The sequence below is a fragment of the Lissotriton vulgaris genome, chromosome 4_1, assembly GCF_964263255.1.
Source record: "Lissotriton vulgaris chromosome 4_1, aLisVul1.2, whole genome shotgun sequence".
In the NCBI taxonomy this organism is placed as follows: domain Eukaryota; kingdom Metazoa; phylum Chordata; class Amphibia; order Caudata; family Salamandridae; genus Lissotriton; species Lissotriton vulgaris.
This window is the reverse complement of record NC_141691.1, coordinates 1,473,296,370-1,473,312,633: the sequence shown is the minus strand read 5'-3', so window position 1 is coordinate 1,473,312,633 and position 16,264 is coordinate 1,473,296,370. Positions and strand designations below refer to the sequence as shown.

Sequence of the window (16,264 nt, the reverse complement as noted above, 5' to 3'; positions counted from 1 at the left end):
ATTCATCGAATGAGGCATCTCACTGCGCTGGAAAATATCCCATATTAATTCTTACGCAAAAGCCTACTACAAATCAAAGTATCGGCGCACACCATAACTAATAATGAAATTGTAAAATTGGTGTGTCTGCTGATTTTTAATCACGTTTTCTGTACCTAGGAGTGATTCCTTGGATGTTTTTGTCTTGCACCTGTTTGTTTTCACACAACACTTGTGGTTTGGTTTGTTTGGACACTTTATTTTGTGGAGAGAAGGCGACCGTTGATGAGAAAGGGGCAGGAATCTGGCAAACATCAGCCAAACGGCCCAGAGGGTGTTCTCTCGTGAGGTGCCTTCCCCCTCACCACACAATTTTTTTTTTAGATGGTTGTGGCATTTGAAGATAAACGCCTAACTTTGAATTGTAGTAGGCTTTTGCGTAAGAATTAATATGGATATTTTCCAGCGCAGTGAGATGCCTCATTAGATGAATACTAATCCATGCCCAGGGTACAGGGATTTTTTGTATTGATGCTTAGAGAGTGGAGGGCTATCCTTACAGTACCCTTTCTTTCCCTCTTATCTCCTTATTGTAAGGTATCACGAAACACTGCCCCAAGCATCTGAAGATCCAGGGCACGCCATTGATCCTGGATCCTGGGTTTTCGTTCGAAACTTTCAACGGACAAAGAACAATCAACCTCTTTATGGGGTGGTACGAGGCGGGGCGAATCTGGGGCCCTAGCAATGGAGAATGGATCCATATATACACTACTGGGGCAGGTTCATAGACGATTGCCTCCTAATATGGACAGGGACAGTCGCACAACTTAAAGGCTTTTTTGACTACCTAAATGACAATCCCTATAATCTACAATTTACAACTTTATATGACTACAATAAGATTACATTCTTAGATGTAGAGCTATTTGTAGAAGATGGTTATCTTAGAAGTAGAATGTACAGAAAACCAACCAGCTGTAATGCATTACTTCATGCCAAAAGATGTCACCCGAAAAGTCAACAGAACAGCATACCATATGGAGAAATGATAAGAGCAAGACGCAACTGTTCCCAAGATAGAGACTTTCACAATAATTTAAGAGACATGTCAATACGTTTTGAAAGAAGAGGCTATGATACACAAATTATAGAGAAAGCAGTCTCTAGGTTTAAAAAAATAAAACGACCAGACCTTTTAAAAGCTAAATCTGACAGAGTAAGCTCTGACCCTGAAGCCAAAGTCAGACTAATAACACATTACAGCACAGAAAGTACTAAACTATATGCAATTCTAAAGAGGCACTGGCCTCTATTAATGCTTGATCGAGATATTGCACCCTATATTACACGCAATCCCTCTATCACATACAAGAAAGGACTGACATTGGCTAATATTCTTAGCCCAAGCTATCCTCAGAAACCTCTAAACAAAGACTGGCTATCTAAGTTTAAAGGGTTCTATAAATGTGGAAAATGCCCTACCTGTAGATGGGCAAAGAAAAAAGTAGTGAGCTTTAACTACAATGAGACAGGAGAAACCACCATAGAAAAATGTATTAACTGTGACACAACTTTTGTTGTGTATGTTATTGCATGCAGCTGTGGAAAGATATATGTCGGAAGTACCAAAAGGAGACTTAGAGACAGGATGTCAGAACATTTTAGAGCCATAAAACAAGTGGATACCCGGTACCCCACTGCGGCTCACATAATCAGAAACCAGTCAGATAGAGTGAAACACACTTTTACCTATCATGGTATTGACCACATAGAATCCGACCCTAGGGGAGGAAATAGAATTTTGACATTGAGAAGGAGAGAAGTAACCTGGTTGATAAAATTGAAAGCAGTAGATATGGGCTTAAATGTAGACCATGAATATGATTTTTTTCTGGGAAATGAATAGATATACCTATTGAACATTACCTGTATTGTATTATGGAACAATGAATGGTTTAATATGTACCTCATGTTAAGAATATATACTATTATACTAATAAGATGACCAAAACTACTATAGCCCTGATGTGAATGTTACTTTAACTGACTAAATGTATGATTATGTACTGTGAATCTATGCATTTGTCAACGTATACTGATGATTAAGATGTACAACTGAGAACCAGAATAAGAATGTATATATATTATATCATATATATCAACTTTAAAAGAATCTGAAACTTTCCTGTTACTCTTCTACAATCTTGCTGTGTATTCGATTACTAATACCTCTGGTGAGTAGCTGAAGGGCAACACTCCTGTGCTCTTTCAAATATAACTTTTAACACTAGGATAATCAACCTTTGAAATAACTTATTACGTTAATAACTAGTACCATACTATTGCGATTAATAACGGACCATCGAGTAAGCGCGTCTTTAACAGTAATATGTTATTACACCACTCCAAGATGGCACCTCGATATATACTTTCTTCGAATATGTGCGATTAAGAATTAGAATAGATAAATACTCGTACCCGACCTAACCAGATTAGCAATAATAAAGTATAACAAACAAAAGATAAAATCTATTTATCGTTACCGTATTTATTACGGATAAAACTGGGTTTTCGCAAACTATATATAAATCCAGATTCTTCGTGTAAATATCAATAATATACACTAATAGTGTAGGACATTATCGCACATTCACATACTAAACAGATAAAACGGAGCTATAATATAATAACATTAAAATACGTATACGCGTTTTACTCTAATGGTGCCCGCTAGTTACTACCAAGTATAAAAGGGAATAGCAAGATGGCGCTCAACCAGGACGCCAGTACAGAGAGACGCGCTCCGAAGTACACAACACTGTACGCGAGGTAAGATTATTTTAGATTCATCGACCTACGCGTGATTGAAGGGTATGATAAAGGATCCTTTATTATAACACTCGAAACACTAAAGTATGTTAGATTTGAGAGATCGTTAGCATAGTACCGATAATACAGATAAGACTAATATTAACTGCGGTCTTTAATTTAACAGGTGAAGAATACAGACACCTGGAAACGAACCCATTTAAGACCCAAGATTCTAAACGCTTCAAGTTTAACATTAGGTGAGAAAACCTTATACTATTTACCAAGCGATTCCGATCTGCTACCATTTTCATGTAATACTTATCGAGTCTTATACTATTTACTACCTTATGCAGATTCTTACCTGACCAGAATAGGACTTTAAGCCAATATCTATATATTTGAAGAAATACAGGTATGAAACCCATAAGCATGCTCACCTCTCTTTTTACAACTAACCCACTTTTAATAAACTTTAAAGTCACAGAATAATAAGTAGGAAATAATACTTTACCTACTCCAAATACATTAAAAAAGGTGCCTATTTTTCCAACTTGGTGTTAAGCCTTAACTAAACTTTTTTCTTTTCTACTTTTGAGCACCCCTGAGGTTAGGGATGTATCCTTAATAATTCTGGTGATGCCTTTAATGTAAATATTCTATGGCACAAACAGCGTGAACTTAATGGCAATATTATACTTTGTTTGGGTTGCAGCCCTGAGGAAGTCTTTAGGTCCTATAAGACCAGACGAAACACGAGTTGGCTGCAAGACTACGTGGCTGCATATAGGAAGAAGATTGTACTGAATTAAAGGATGTATCCAATGAAAACATGTTAATTGGAAGGATTCAAGATTAAAAAGTTGATGCAAGATAGCACTTTTTCTGTTTGGACTTTTTGAGTGCTCGATGAAATAATTTGGATGGATGAGTGGGTGGATGGATGGATGAAAGAATGGAAGGATTGGTGGGTAAAAGGATGTATGTATGGGTGAATGGGTGAGTGGGTAAAATGATGGATGGTGAAAGGTTGGATGGATGGGTAGGTGAAAAGATGAGTGGGTGAACGGGTGGATGAAGAGTAAAGGGATGATGTGTGTATTAAAGGATGCGTGGGTGAGATTATGGGTTGCTGAAAGGATGGCAGAATAAATTGAAATTTCAGAGGATGAACGGATGGATGAAAAGTAAATTGAAATCTGAGAGGATTGATGTGTGGATGAAAAGATGACAGAGTAAATGGACTTCTGAGGGGGTGATGTACGGGTTAATGGGGATGTGAGAGGGTGGATTGAAAGGATGGCAAAGTAAATGGGGATCTGAGAGGATGGATGAGTGAAAAGATGGAAGAGTAATTGGTCATTTTAGAGTAAGGGTGGATGGCATAGTAAATGTAAGTTGGAGATGATGAATGGATGGGCAAAAGGATCAATTGGTGTATGAAAGGCTTCACTGGTGAATGGGTGTTAAATGATGGATGTTTAGGTGGATGGATCTGAGCATAGATGATGGATGTTTGTATGGATGGATGGAATGGACAATGGATGGATAGAATAGTGAAAGATTAAATGGATGAAAGAATAAATGGATGAGAAAATGTAAAAGGTGAAATGGTTGATATCAGCTGGTGGTTGGAAGGGTAAAGGGATGAACAGATCGATTATCGAATGGCAAAGACAAGGGAGCTCTTCTATGGAGATTCAGCTCAAGTGCCTCACTCGCGTGGAGCCATCAGAGCGTGGGTTCAAACGGGGAGGGGGGGTTTAATTTTGCCGCTACTCCCCTGACGAACCCGAGACCCGACTCAGGGGCGGCCTAAGGCATGTGCAAGCTGTGCACCTGCACAGGGCCACCACGCCAATATATATCCTTAATATAATAATCTTCTGCGGATTGATACATATTTGTGTGGTGCTCCGGAAGGGATTTGGTGGCCTCTGGCTCTGTTCCACTTCCAAACACCCAGACCCCCCTCTTCACTGGCCTCCGTGCTCCGCCCCGCCCGGACCCCCTCTTCCGGGGCCCCCTACCTACGCTCCCTGCCCAGGGCCACCATGAGCCTAGAGCCGCCCCTGCCCGACTTGAACCGATTACTCCGGGACGTCACATGCAGAGCTCACTGCCGCTCTTTTCGCGAGATACGCCAGTTCGCCGCTAGATGGCACTAACCCCACAATAGAGAGATTGGCTCAATAGTTAAGTGCTGCGTCACTGCCATAAAACCGAGGTCAATCCAGCAGTCATTAGCGCTCACCTGCAGCCCCATTAACCCGGGGTATTTCCCCTCCTTCGTCACCTCCATCCCTGTAACATTTTTACTGTTTAATTCGGAGCACAACAATGGCAAGAAGTATACCCTAAGACACTTCACATCCTTCTAGGACAAAACGCGGGAGAGGTGGGGGTGGGATTTTTCTCTTGGGGAAAGGCCGTTCCAAATAGCTTAAAGAACTAAGGAGCTGCCTAGGCGTGTCCTGGACTGGTACTCCAGCTAGCCTAGTCTGCCGAGGAGCAGACAGCTAAAAGTCCCATAAACAGGAAAGCAGCGCCGAGTACAGGGTGTGGACGGCTTTAATTCTCAGCGGGGCTCGGGCGCTCACTCGCGGCCTCCTCTCGTCACGGGACGCGTCCCTCCCGGACACTCGCGGCAGCGCCGGGATTCAGCTGTGTTTACGGCTTGTCCTCGGCTGTCCTTTGTAAAAGTCAGTTATGCTCGTTGCGTTTTAACCGGAAATTGAATCCTGTCACTTCTGGACCAAAACGGTCCCCTTTTCCACTTTCTTCTGGTCAGATTGCAGTCGCACCACATGAAAAGGAGACATCTGAAACTAGAAAGAGGGACACGCACCATCTCTCTCTGAGGGAGCTCGTAGTGTATACTCACTCATTCCTGCAATGAGTAACCAATGCCGACTGAGAGAAACTCCTGCAGGGCTTTTGTGTCATTGTGTGCCTTTGCAGGCCGCTAGGTTAGTTCGGTTGCTGTGCAGAAACGTGTACAACTTGCAGGTCACCGCTGGCCAGCAAGATAACTCGCAGGGGTGGTGTGCCTGCTGCTAAGTGCGTAAGAGAGGGGGATACACCGACCGCAGGTTACAGTTTTGAATCCCAGTAATGTAGGGGTGAGGAATCTGTTGTGCTTGGGGTGGGCGGCTGTGTGCGGCTGAGCGATATATATGTATACCGGGGGCAGGTCACAGATATGAACCTCCGGGAGCTGCAGGGTTGATGCACCTGCTGCGCAGATCAGCGCAGTAACTTTCAAACTATGGGTGGGATTATTATCCTCTGATATCTCTGTACCACTGGGAGTGCGACCCTACCCCCGTTATTTTATTTGTGTCATATCGAAGTTACGCGACTACGAGCAACCGCATTACAAAAAAAAATAAAAAAGATTGTGATAAATGCAAAGCGTGCGTAGGTCTAAAATTAAGTACACCATATCAGGTGTGGACGATGCGTGGACGCACACCTCGGTTAAAGGTCAAGTCATTTATTAAAGCAGAGATATCAAAACAGAAATGGTCTGTTGGGCACGGAAACAGTACGGTGCAAGAATGTTTAGGAATGTTAGCCGTTCTAAGCAACTGCTGACGTTTCAGCACAAAAGTAACCCCGGACAGGTGTTCCGAACTCCATTAAAAGTGACCCGGGGCCGGGATCCTTTTCATGGAACGAGGCGAGACCCACCGGGGCCCTGCGCGAGACACACAGATGAGTGACACTTCCACCCAGTGGTATTAGACTCGCTCCCAGCTGCAACGTGTGCAGCAGTGGGCGACTCTGTCGGCGAGATGGAAGACCTCTAGAGACGGTGAACGATCAAACGCACAGACTGTGCACCTAGGGTGAGACTTGCTACCAACCCACTAGGCTCCTCTCCGAGGCGTGAGACTACGTTGCACAGATGGATGCAGCAAGGGGTGGCAGTTTCGTGAGACTCACTCCTCACCAATAAGCTTCTTCTCTGCGGTAATGGAGTCTCTCTCCATACTATGTGCAGAAAGGGTGAGAATGGCGCGCGGCTCATTTCCAATGAACGAGCCTCTTCCCTGGGGTGTAAGACCCCCCCCCAGAGCCAGAGAGCGTGCGCCAAGGTGCGAGACTGTAGTGCCAGGCTCAATCCCCATCCAAGAGCTTCTCCGCCAAAGTTTAAACTCCCTCATCCAAAGGTGCGAGACTCGCTACAAGTCTTTACAGCAATGTTTAGGTCGCATCTCCAGAAGCTGTGCATCAAGAGGTGAGACTCTAGCGTCAGACACATTCACAGTCAATGATCCTCTCCCCCGAAGACTGTGCAGCAGGGTGTGAGACTCACTTCCAGAGGCTGCGGTGTCTACTGAGCTCTTCTCGGAGGGAGTCAGCGAGTGAGACTGGACCCGGGCAGAGCGCGGTCTGCTGCCGCGGCCGGTGTTTTAACTAGATGATCTCCCCCGTCGGTTTGATCTCCCCCGGCAGTAGCCTGACAGCCCCCCGCCGCCCCCTCGGGGACCGCGCACTCCCTCCCGCTGAGGTGCAGCGCGTCACTCAGGGTGGAGCCAAGCCACTCCTGACTATATAGACAGCGGTGAAGTTGCCAGGACTCAGATTCAGCGCCCAGCAACCACCAGGTGAACTGTCCAGAGCACAAGCCAGAGGTGCCCAGGAGCAGACAGCACCCTCAGAACCTAGCAACCACCAGGTGCACTCTCCAGCACAAGCCGACAGGTGCCCAGGAGTAGGCAGCACCCTCAGCGCCCAGCAACCACCAGCTGCACTCTCCAGAGCACAAGCCACAGGTGCCCAGGAGCAGACAGCACCCTCAGCGCCCAGCGACCACCAGCTGCACTCTCCAGAGCACAAGCCACAGGTGCCCAGGAGCAGACAGCACCCTCAGCGCAACGCACACAGGGTGCATCTAGCAGAGACTCAGAAAGGAGTGGGAGACGCACCGAGTGCAGGGTGCAAGAGAGAGACTGCACAAGAATCACAAACTCCAAGAAAGTGACAGCGGCAGAGTCGTTGGGGCACACGTGCAGCCCGTGGCACAGAGGGACACCCTGAGCTGCTGGCACAGCTCGCAGCGGCTTAAACTTCAGTGGCAGCCCAAGAGCGAGAGCCCAGCCTCTGCGGGAGGCCCCCTGTGCACCCGTGCCCGCCGGGCGACCCGCAGCCTGCCCATGAGTGCCCTGTACAACCTGGAGCCCGCGCTATGCTATAGGAACTGGTCCATGGAGCCGGCCAACTTCTACACAGAGAGCCGGGCGGACAAGGCGGGCGGCCGGGGGCAGCTGTGCGCGCCGCAGCACCCCGCGCAGCCGGGGGAGGAGGACGAGGAGCGAGGCGGGGGCACCCTGGCCGAGCTGAGCGCAGCCCCCACCATCTACGACGACGAGAGCGCCATCGACTTCAGCTCGTACATCGACGCCATGTCGGCGGTGCCCACCCTGGAGCTGTGCCACGACGAGCTCTTCGCCGACCTCTTCAACCACAGCCAGCCGCACGCCAAGGCCGAGCCCCGGGCCGTGGACTTCGAGTACCTGGGGGGCGGCGGCGGGCCGCAGCTGAAGGACTTGAGCACTCTCTCCACCCTGCTGGCTGGGGGCGGCGGCGGCTCCGCCCCGCAGGCCCGGGCCGCCCTCAAGCAGAAGCCCGAGTGGGGCGACGGCGACCTCCCCTCGCAGATCGCCGCCTGCGCCCAGACGTCCGTGCTGCTGCCCGGGGGGCAGCCCCCGCACCCCACGCCGCCCACCTCCCCGGAGCCCAGCTCCTCGTGCTCCAGCAGCCGCTCGCCCAGCCTGTGCGGCGCCGGGGGCGGCAAGGAGCGGCGGCACGGCAAGAAGAGCCTGGACCGCGGCAGCCCCGAGTACCGCCAGCGGCGGGAGCGCAACAACATCGCCGTGCGCAAGAGCCGCGACAAGGCCAAGCAGCGCAACCAGGACATGCAGCAGCGGCTGCTGGAGCTCTCCAGCGAGAACGAGCGGCTGCACAAGCGCATCGAGCTGCTCTCCAGGGACCTGGCCGGCCTGCGGCACTTCTTCAAGCAGCTGCCGGCGGCCGCCACGCAGGCCTTCAGCAGCCCCCAGCAGCAGCTGCAGCAGTCCGACGTGCCCAGCGGCATGGACTGCCGGTGACTGCGCGCGCAGCCGCCCCGAACTCTTAGGACTATGAGCGGGAGGGGCACCTGTTGAATGTGAGTGGTTTTTGCCAAGGACATATACCCGAGGGCTGTGCACAGAAATGAGCCTGACTTTTATCGCACCAAGACTGCAGGGACAATTCCTGCTCTGAGCTTCTACGGTACAGACAGAGCCCTCATGTTGAAGGGCCTGTTCGTGGGTGCGATGCCTTAATAATGTTCGTTTTTGCCTTCGACTAAAGGGGAGGCTAAAAAGCCTCCCAATGAATGTTTTCTGCCTTAGACACAAAGTGACCTCTTGATATGTTTCTGTGTTCTGGAAAAGACATGTCGTGCAAACAAATTCTCTAAAAATGACTAAAACTAGAGATTAAAAACCTTTTGCAGTTTTGCTTTGAAGACACAAAGTGCCATCTTCATGTATGCTTACCACGCACAAGAGCTACTTTCCTGCGCTCTGCACACTCTTGTGTACGGCCTCATATGCAGAATAGGTGGAAATTCCACCTTCCCTCCCTATCCTATGTACACGCCACCAGCTACTTTCCTGCGCTCTGCACACTCTTGTTTACGGCCTCATATGCAGAATTGGTGGAAATTCCACCTTCCCTCCCTATCCCAGGTACACGCCAACAGCAGACAATCATAAATCACTTTTATCAAGCATTTCAGCCAAAGTCACACAGTCTCCTGTCCCCCTTTTGTGTCTATGGTAAATAACTTTAAAGAAGTCTATTGTTTTAGGTTTCTCTACGTGTTTATCGTCTTTGATAAAAAAACAAACAGGCTTGTATAGTTAAGTGATCCCGCCCTTATGTTGTGAACCTTTGCCAGAAATACTTAAACCAACAGGCCCCTTTCGTGTTTTAACTCAATACCTCAGTGAACGTTTTCAGATCACCTGTAGCAAGAAAGTACTGTGCAAAAGCCCAAAAAGCGAAATTGTGCTGGTTTTTAATTGTTCCTTTTTTTTTTTATACAAATGGCTTTTGTACAATGAATGGGAGCGCTACTATTGGAGAATTGCCACAGACTATCAACGAAGCTAAAGACTTGTGTTTATTCCCTCCCTTAAATTATTTTTGTAATTGTATTTTTTCTACATGTTACTTTGTATTGAAGCAGCTATGGTACATTTGTAAAACAACGTGATTCAAAACACCTTTGTATTGTAGAGAACAAACAGACTGAGAATATTTATTTTTTTATATATATATGTATACATTTTTACAACCTTAGTAAGAATAAAAACTATTTTAAATGTTACTTTGAGTTTTTCCTTCCTTGCGTTATTTTACATGCCACTTGAAAGTTGTGTGCAATCGGCATCTAACAGGTAGAAAAACCAAAGTATTTTGATGAATGTTGTGTCAAGCGTGGGGGGTAACAATTTTTTTAAATAATGCTTCAGCGGCGTGCCATGCTCTACTCGGAAGACAGAAGGGTCTGCACTTCGTTGTTCGTAGGGGTGAATCAGTTTGTACCCAATTATCCATCTCACACCAGTGCTTTTGACAATTTAAATCTGGCACGCTGCCAAAGACCCATGACCTGGTTGGGGGCCGCCGAGTGGGCCCTGCGCCTCAGGAGTATGTGACCGCCCCCTCCCCCCATCTCTCATAACATGAACTGACTGACATCCCAGGCACGCTGGATACAGCTGCGCTGCAGTGGTTTCAGCCCAGCGGCTGACACTGGAATAACTGGGTAAAAAATGCCAATTCATGTGTTCTTTGAGGTAATCCGCAGGGTCATGTCCTAATCCGCTGCTGCACATATGCGCGCCGGGGCTACGGAAAACTGCACGTATCAGATGTTGCCACTCTAGGGACTGTCGTGACTGCAGCTCAGCGCCTTGAATCAGGCGCGCAACACCCATTGGGCTCACGGTGCTTCACCCCCCCCCCCCCCCCCCCCCCCGTCGTGTTCGTCAGCCCAGGCTGTCACGTCTTCGCGGGCAGGCGAGCATCTAATTGCAGCCGCACCCGAGTACTTAACAGGTCTTTAAAAGACCATTAATTGTAAATGAGGCTTTAGTTGTGTTCACCCATTCTTACAGCCACTCTGTCTGTGGTTGGAAGAATCAGCCCGCCCCGAAATATTTTTCAGCCCCCCCCCCCCCCCCCCCCCCCCAAATTTGGCTCTAATTGCCCGCCTGAGCTGAACCATTATGCAAAATATATAAAACTATGTGCCCGGGCGTTTAAATCAGACGCTGGATTGAAACACTCAAACAACCTGGTACATTCGCGCTTCTTTCAAGGTTTATGAAAATGGCCCGTTTCTAAGAGCTTACAATTTCTGGGGATAAATAAAACGAGGGGCTGGTAGGTGAAATAATGATTAGCCAAGATCACACACGTTCAGTGGGGATGCTGGGAGTAGTGCCCAGGGCTCTCGTTTCCAGTTGTCGCCAAGTGACCTACATGTTCCACCTAGTCCCTGGTGCTGTTGGGTCAGTGACCCATACCCCTCATGCAATGGACTGGCTTCTAGTGTTATTCTTTTCAGTGATCACAAATAAGGTTTTTTTTCCACTGAGGTATACTTTCTCGTGTAGCCTCTTAACCCATTCCCCAGCGCTGTCTTGTTATCACATGCCTGCATTCGTAGTGCTTACATGGAAGGCTGTTGGGTGGGGAGGTTGAAGTGTTTTTTAATCTCACATTGAGACAAAGCAATCCCTACATTCACACTGATGGTGAAAAAATGCAAGGCGTTTGTTTCCCTTACACACTGTGAAGCTTTCATTTAGCTGACCTTCAACACAATAGCACTTTGCATGCTGAGACGCTTACACCACATTGGCATGCAAAGTGCTGCTGGTTTTCAAGCCAGGATCCGCAAACCCGGGAAGGAGTCCGCATTTAAAGCTAGAGCAGGAAATATTGAGGCGCAGTCCAGGGCTAAGGCCCCTCTAAATGGGCTTCAGCACATCTCTAGTCCAATCAACAATAACCAACCTCGTAATAATGTTGAAATACCCTTATGTTGTTCCTCCGTAATGCAAAAAATTAATTAACCAAGCATTTACAATGCAATGGTCTCGGCATTGTTAAAGTTAGAGCTATTGGCCTTGCTCATGACATTTTTTTTATTTATGTTTTTGTTTTTAAAACATAAATAATTGGCACTGTCATTTACAATGCCAATAGCTTAATCGCTCGCAAATGTGAGACCAATTGCATTTGCACCTACACAGAGCCACCCACACAAAGCCAGCCAAACAGACACATACAGAGCCACCCACACAGCCACCACAGTCATTCACATAGAGCCACCTACACACACAGCCACCTACAAAAAAACTACCCACACAGAGCCACACAGACAGACAGAGCCACACACACACACAGACCGAGCCACATAGACAGACAGAGCCAGTTCATGACACAGAGCTCATGCGTTAGATCACAGCAAAAACCTTTGTGAAGACTTTCTGTTCACAAAATTTCTTAGAGAGGCCCAAAATGTATATAGTATATCAAGGCATACTTGATCCCAGACTATATGGGTCTGTCCCTATCCAAGGACAGGGCCCCATACTTTAAGATTATTCGAATAATGTTAGTTGAAGAGCCTCGGATTTTGAGGCCTGTGCCTTTCAAACAACACTCTTGCATTCTTCATGTAACACTCAAGTGTGTTTTCCAGATGTCAGAGAATGTTATCACAATGGTGCAAATTGTCTGAACTGTGAATCTGGCTAAATGTAAACATAACTCACCCCTTGGGTACGACTGAAACAATATTGTGAGATGGCAAGCGAATCCCAACCAGGGACCCAGCCCTCCCTCAAACACCATTAATCGTGCCATGGAAATTTCAAATTTAACAGTGCTTTCAAAATAGAAACCTGGATCTCTGTTGCAGATTACGCTCTTTATGTGAATCACAGAAAATCAGGTTATTCTCTATTCAAGTGTTGCCCCATACAAAGAAACCATGACCTTTCTTCGTCATCTAGCAATACACTGTAGAGAAATCATGCAGAGAACATCTGAAATGTGCCACTAAACTCTGAAGGAATTCTACTTCTAACCCTTCCCGAATGTTCTAAAAGTGCACAAAATCTGGCCCAAATCGACCATCACAACCCCGAACCACTCTTAAATTTTAATCCCACACCATGTTTATCATATTGTGTGCAAGAGGTAGAGTGGGTTTCCAAAATCTTTGCAAACGAGACCAACGCAGCAAAATAAGAGATCTAAAACGGCCAGCCTCCATCTCCCAGAAATCGATTTGACTTCCCCCTACTAAGCATGGATATTTTTTCAGTCCAAATACATTTCACAATTGAGGACTTGAGGTTTTTTGGTAAAGAAAGCAAGGGATGCCTCACATAGATATATTAAAACAGGGCCAGGGAGAACAAACCTTTTTACCATATGTATCCTGCCAAAAATATGCATGGGCAAATTACAACATGTCGTATTCATGGTTCTTTAAAACAAGGGTTTATAATGCATTGCATACTCCAATGAACATTCAGTGAAGACCCCCCAAACATTCAACCAGAGAAAGCATGTCGCTAAACACAAAAGCAGGTGGAATAAGGCCTCTATCTGCAATACTAAGATCACTTCATTTTGGTGATGCTGATACAGTACTCCGAATCCATGTTACATCCTTAAATGTGTGCTAAAATGTTCTCAGTAGGGGGAGGCACAGTGCAAGATAAAGCATTGTACCATCAGCGTAAAGGCTGTTTTGAACTACATTAAGAAAGTAAACTGTATCTCAGATGTCCCCAAACTCCACTTTCATCACAGCAAAAGACTCAATAAACAAAACGATCAAAATTGGGGACAGAGGGCAATCTTACTGGGCTGCCTTTAAGATGTCAATTACTCCAGCGTGAGAGCCACTGAAGAAGAGCTAAGCAGTTGCGCCTTCATACATTTTTGCCACCAATCTCCTTTTTAGGGACATAAGAGCAGTGAAACGATGCAAAGTAAACTGAACAGTCTTGGAACATCTCCAAGGGGCTGCATGAATGTCACGTTCACTAGGAAGAACACTGGGTAAGCTGCAAAAAGTCATGGGCAGCACGGCAACATTTCTAAGCCATATAAAAGAAGCAGTGAAAACTCATCATAACATTAACAAGCAACGAGGGGGCAGGGGAGCAAGCAAAAGCAACGAGGGGGCAGGGGAGCAAGCACAACGAACGAGGGGGCAGGGAAGCAAGCACAAGCAACGAGGGGGTAGGACAGCAAGCACAAGCAACAAGGGGGCAGGACAGCAAGCACAAGCAACAAAGGGGTAGGACAACAAGCACAAGCAACAAGGGGGCAGGGGAGCAAGCACAAGCAACGAGGGGGCAGGGAAGCAAGCACGAGCAACGAGGGGGCAGGGAAACAAGCAATGAGGGGGCAGGGGAGCAAGCACAACGAGGGTGCAGACGCACAACCAGGAGACAGAGGCAAGAACACTGGCACAATCAGGGAAGAGAGGCAAAAAAAGCGAGCACTCACCTGAGGACTCGACTAAAATGGAACTTCATAAAATCATCAAAACAATGAGATAGAGGCAAAAGCTGAGAAAGTGCGCCACTAGATGTTATGCACGGACTTAATAAGTAATACAAATTGACCCTCTGGGACCTACACCGAACTTAAAAATCCAAGCGACAGCTTGCACCTGTAATCATGGGCTCCCCAACCGAATTGAATTTATGTAGTTTGTTTGCTTCACTACAGTTTGCAAGGATCCAGCGAACCCGTCATACATATAGCTCAAGCACTGGGGGGTGTGTTTCGTAAATTCGACATAATAAAGCAGGGCTTATACCGCTTTCAACTGAGGCACCAAAAATGCCTTGGCACAGGCTCCATGTTGCAGTACTAGCCTCTGCCAGGCAACTACACAGAACACGACAATAAGTCAGGGTACATAATTAAGAACCACAGTACAAATATAATAGAGAGCTGATCTCAAGGTACCATATAACGTATACATTTACCTGGGGACGTCAGCCAAAAAACAAATGAAGAAAAACTGTTTATATGAGTTAAAAAATCAAGCCGGGTGACCAAATCACTGCCCCAATTATACATTTGACACGTTCAGTTCGGTCACTGTATATATAGAGGGGTACCGAATAGTTGATGAAACCACTTGAAGGACAGCTTCATACACAAACTTTCTAGAGCTTTACCTTGTGCAGCACCATCCAACCCAGTTCTGCCTGCCACACAAGAGGAACAGCAGCTTATCAGTGACAAGCCACGTACGGGACATTACCATAATAAAGACTATCAGGTTACCTTTCAAAAAGGCTATACCTCACACGAGAAAGCGGGCTGCCCTTTCCTTTTGCAACAGAAGGCTTTCAATAGGGGGATCCACAATGCTCGAAAGTGTCATGCCGCAAAGGACCCCTTGGTGCCAGCTAATTATGGGGGTGTGACAAAAATAACCTACCAAATAAAGCAGCCCCCCAGTGGAGGCTCCACGCAGTGTCATGCAGGGACTCCTTCGCCGGGACGCGACTAGCTCCTGCACCTCCTTAAAGAACAGCAGTGCTGTGGCTTTTGTGATCTTATCTAGGACCCTAATTAAATATTCCCGATTAATGCCCTTATGTGGTTATAACAAATCATACCCTAATAAAGGCGTAAGAATCAAATCCATATTTAGTAATAGCCAATGCATATCAAATACAGCAAGGCTACTTCCTTAGACTCCTAGAGTGCACAACGAGTTCTTGCAACAAACCAAACCTCCAGCAACCTGGGAATTCCCCATGCTTTTGTTTTGATTTGTCCTCGAACTCCTGCGAGCACTAAGAGAACGGCCAGTTCTTAATAACATCTTTTATTGATGTCTTATGTCCAACCTTACGTCACGCACGGCACCTTCCAGGTATAAAAATACCAGCGTTTGCCTTAAGCAACACACAGTGGTGTGGAGCAGAGCGGCTATCTACTTATCCGAAGCCCAGCTGATGCGAGAGCCGAAGGAAGCCGTCCCTCCCATTTGACGCACTGAGAAAGACTCTGTCTTTTTCTCCTGACGAGAAAATCCAGCTCCAGTGTTTCCAGTTACCCTCGCGGGTTACTGGGAGATCGAGTCCTGAGAGCGAGATACAAGACCCCCTCCATCCTAAAACCAAGGTCCGGAGCTGAGTAGACCCTTAGAGAATTCTTGAGTAAGATTCTTGGCAAAAACTAACTTAGCTTAACTTAACTGTAGCTCATTTACCCCTTCCCACGTACTAGGCTTAGGTTAGGTACACAGGGGTAGGCGTATTTAGAAGCACCAGTTGAGTACGTTTAGTCAAACTTTTATCATTATATGTAACTGTATATATTTTATGCCTTTTAAGTATTATATGGTTCAGAAACC

At 46.7% G+C, this 16,264-nt stretch overlaps 1 protein-coding gene across 1 annotated transcript; it reads left to right on the top strand.

Moving 5' to 3' along the window:
* The first annotated feature begins 7,389 nt into the window (after positions 1-7,389).
* Positions 7,390-9,418, top strand: LOC147724131 (CCAAT/enhancer-binding protein delta-like). Its single transcript, XM_086965728.1, has one exon. The coding sequence runs from the start codon at positions 7,953-7,955 to the stop codon at positions 8,904-8,906; it is 954 nt and encodes a 317-aa protein (XP_086821854.1). The 5' UTR covers positions 7,390-7,952; the 3' UTR covers positions 8,907-9,418.
* The last annotated feature ends 6,846 nt before the right edge of the window (positions 9,419-16,264 follow it).

What these genes read in the sequence shown, in the direction of transcription:
- LOC147724131 (XM_086965728.1), top strand. Translation starts at nt 7,953, where the DNA reads ATGAGTGCCCTGTACAACCTGGAGCCCGCGCTATGCTATAGGAACTGG.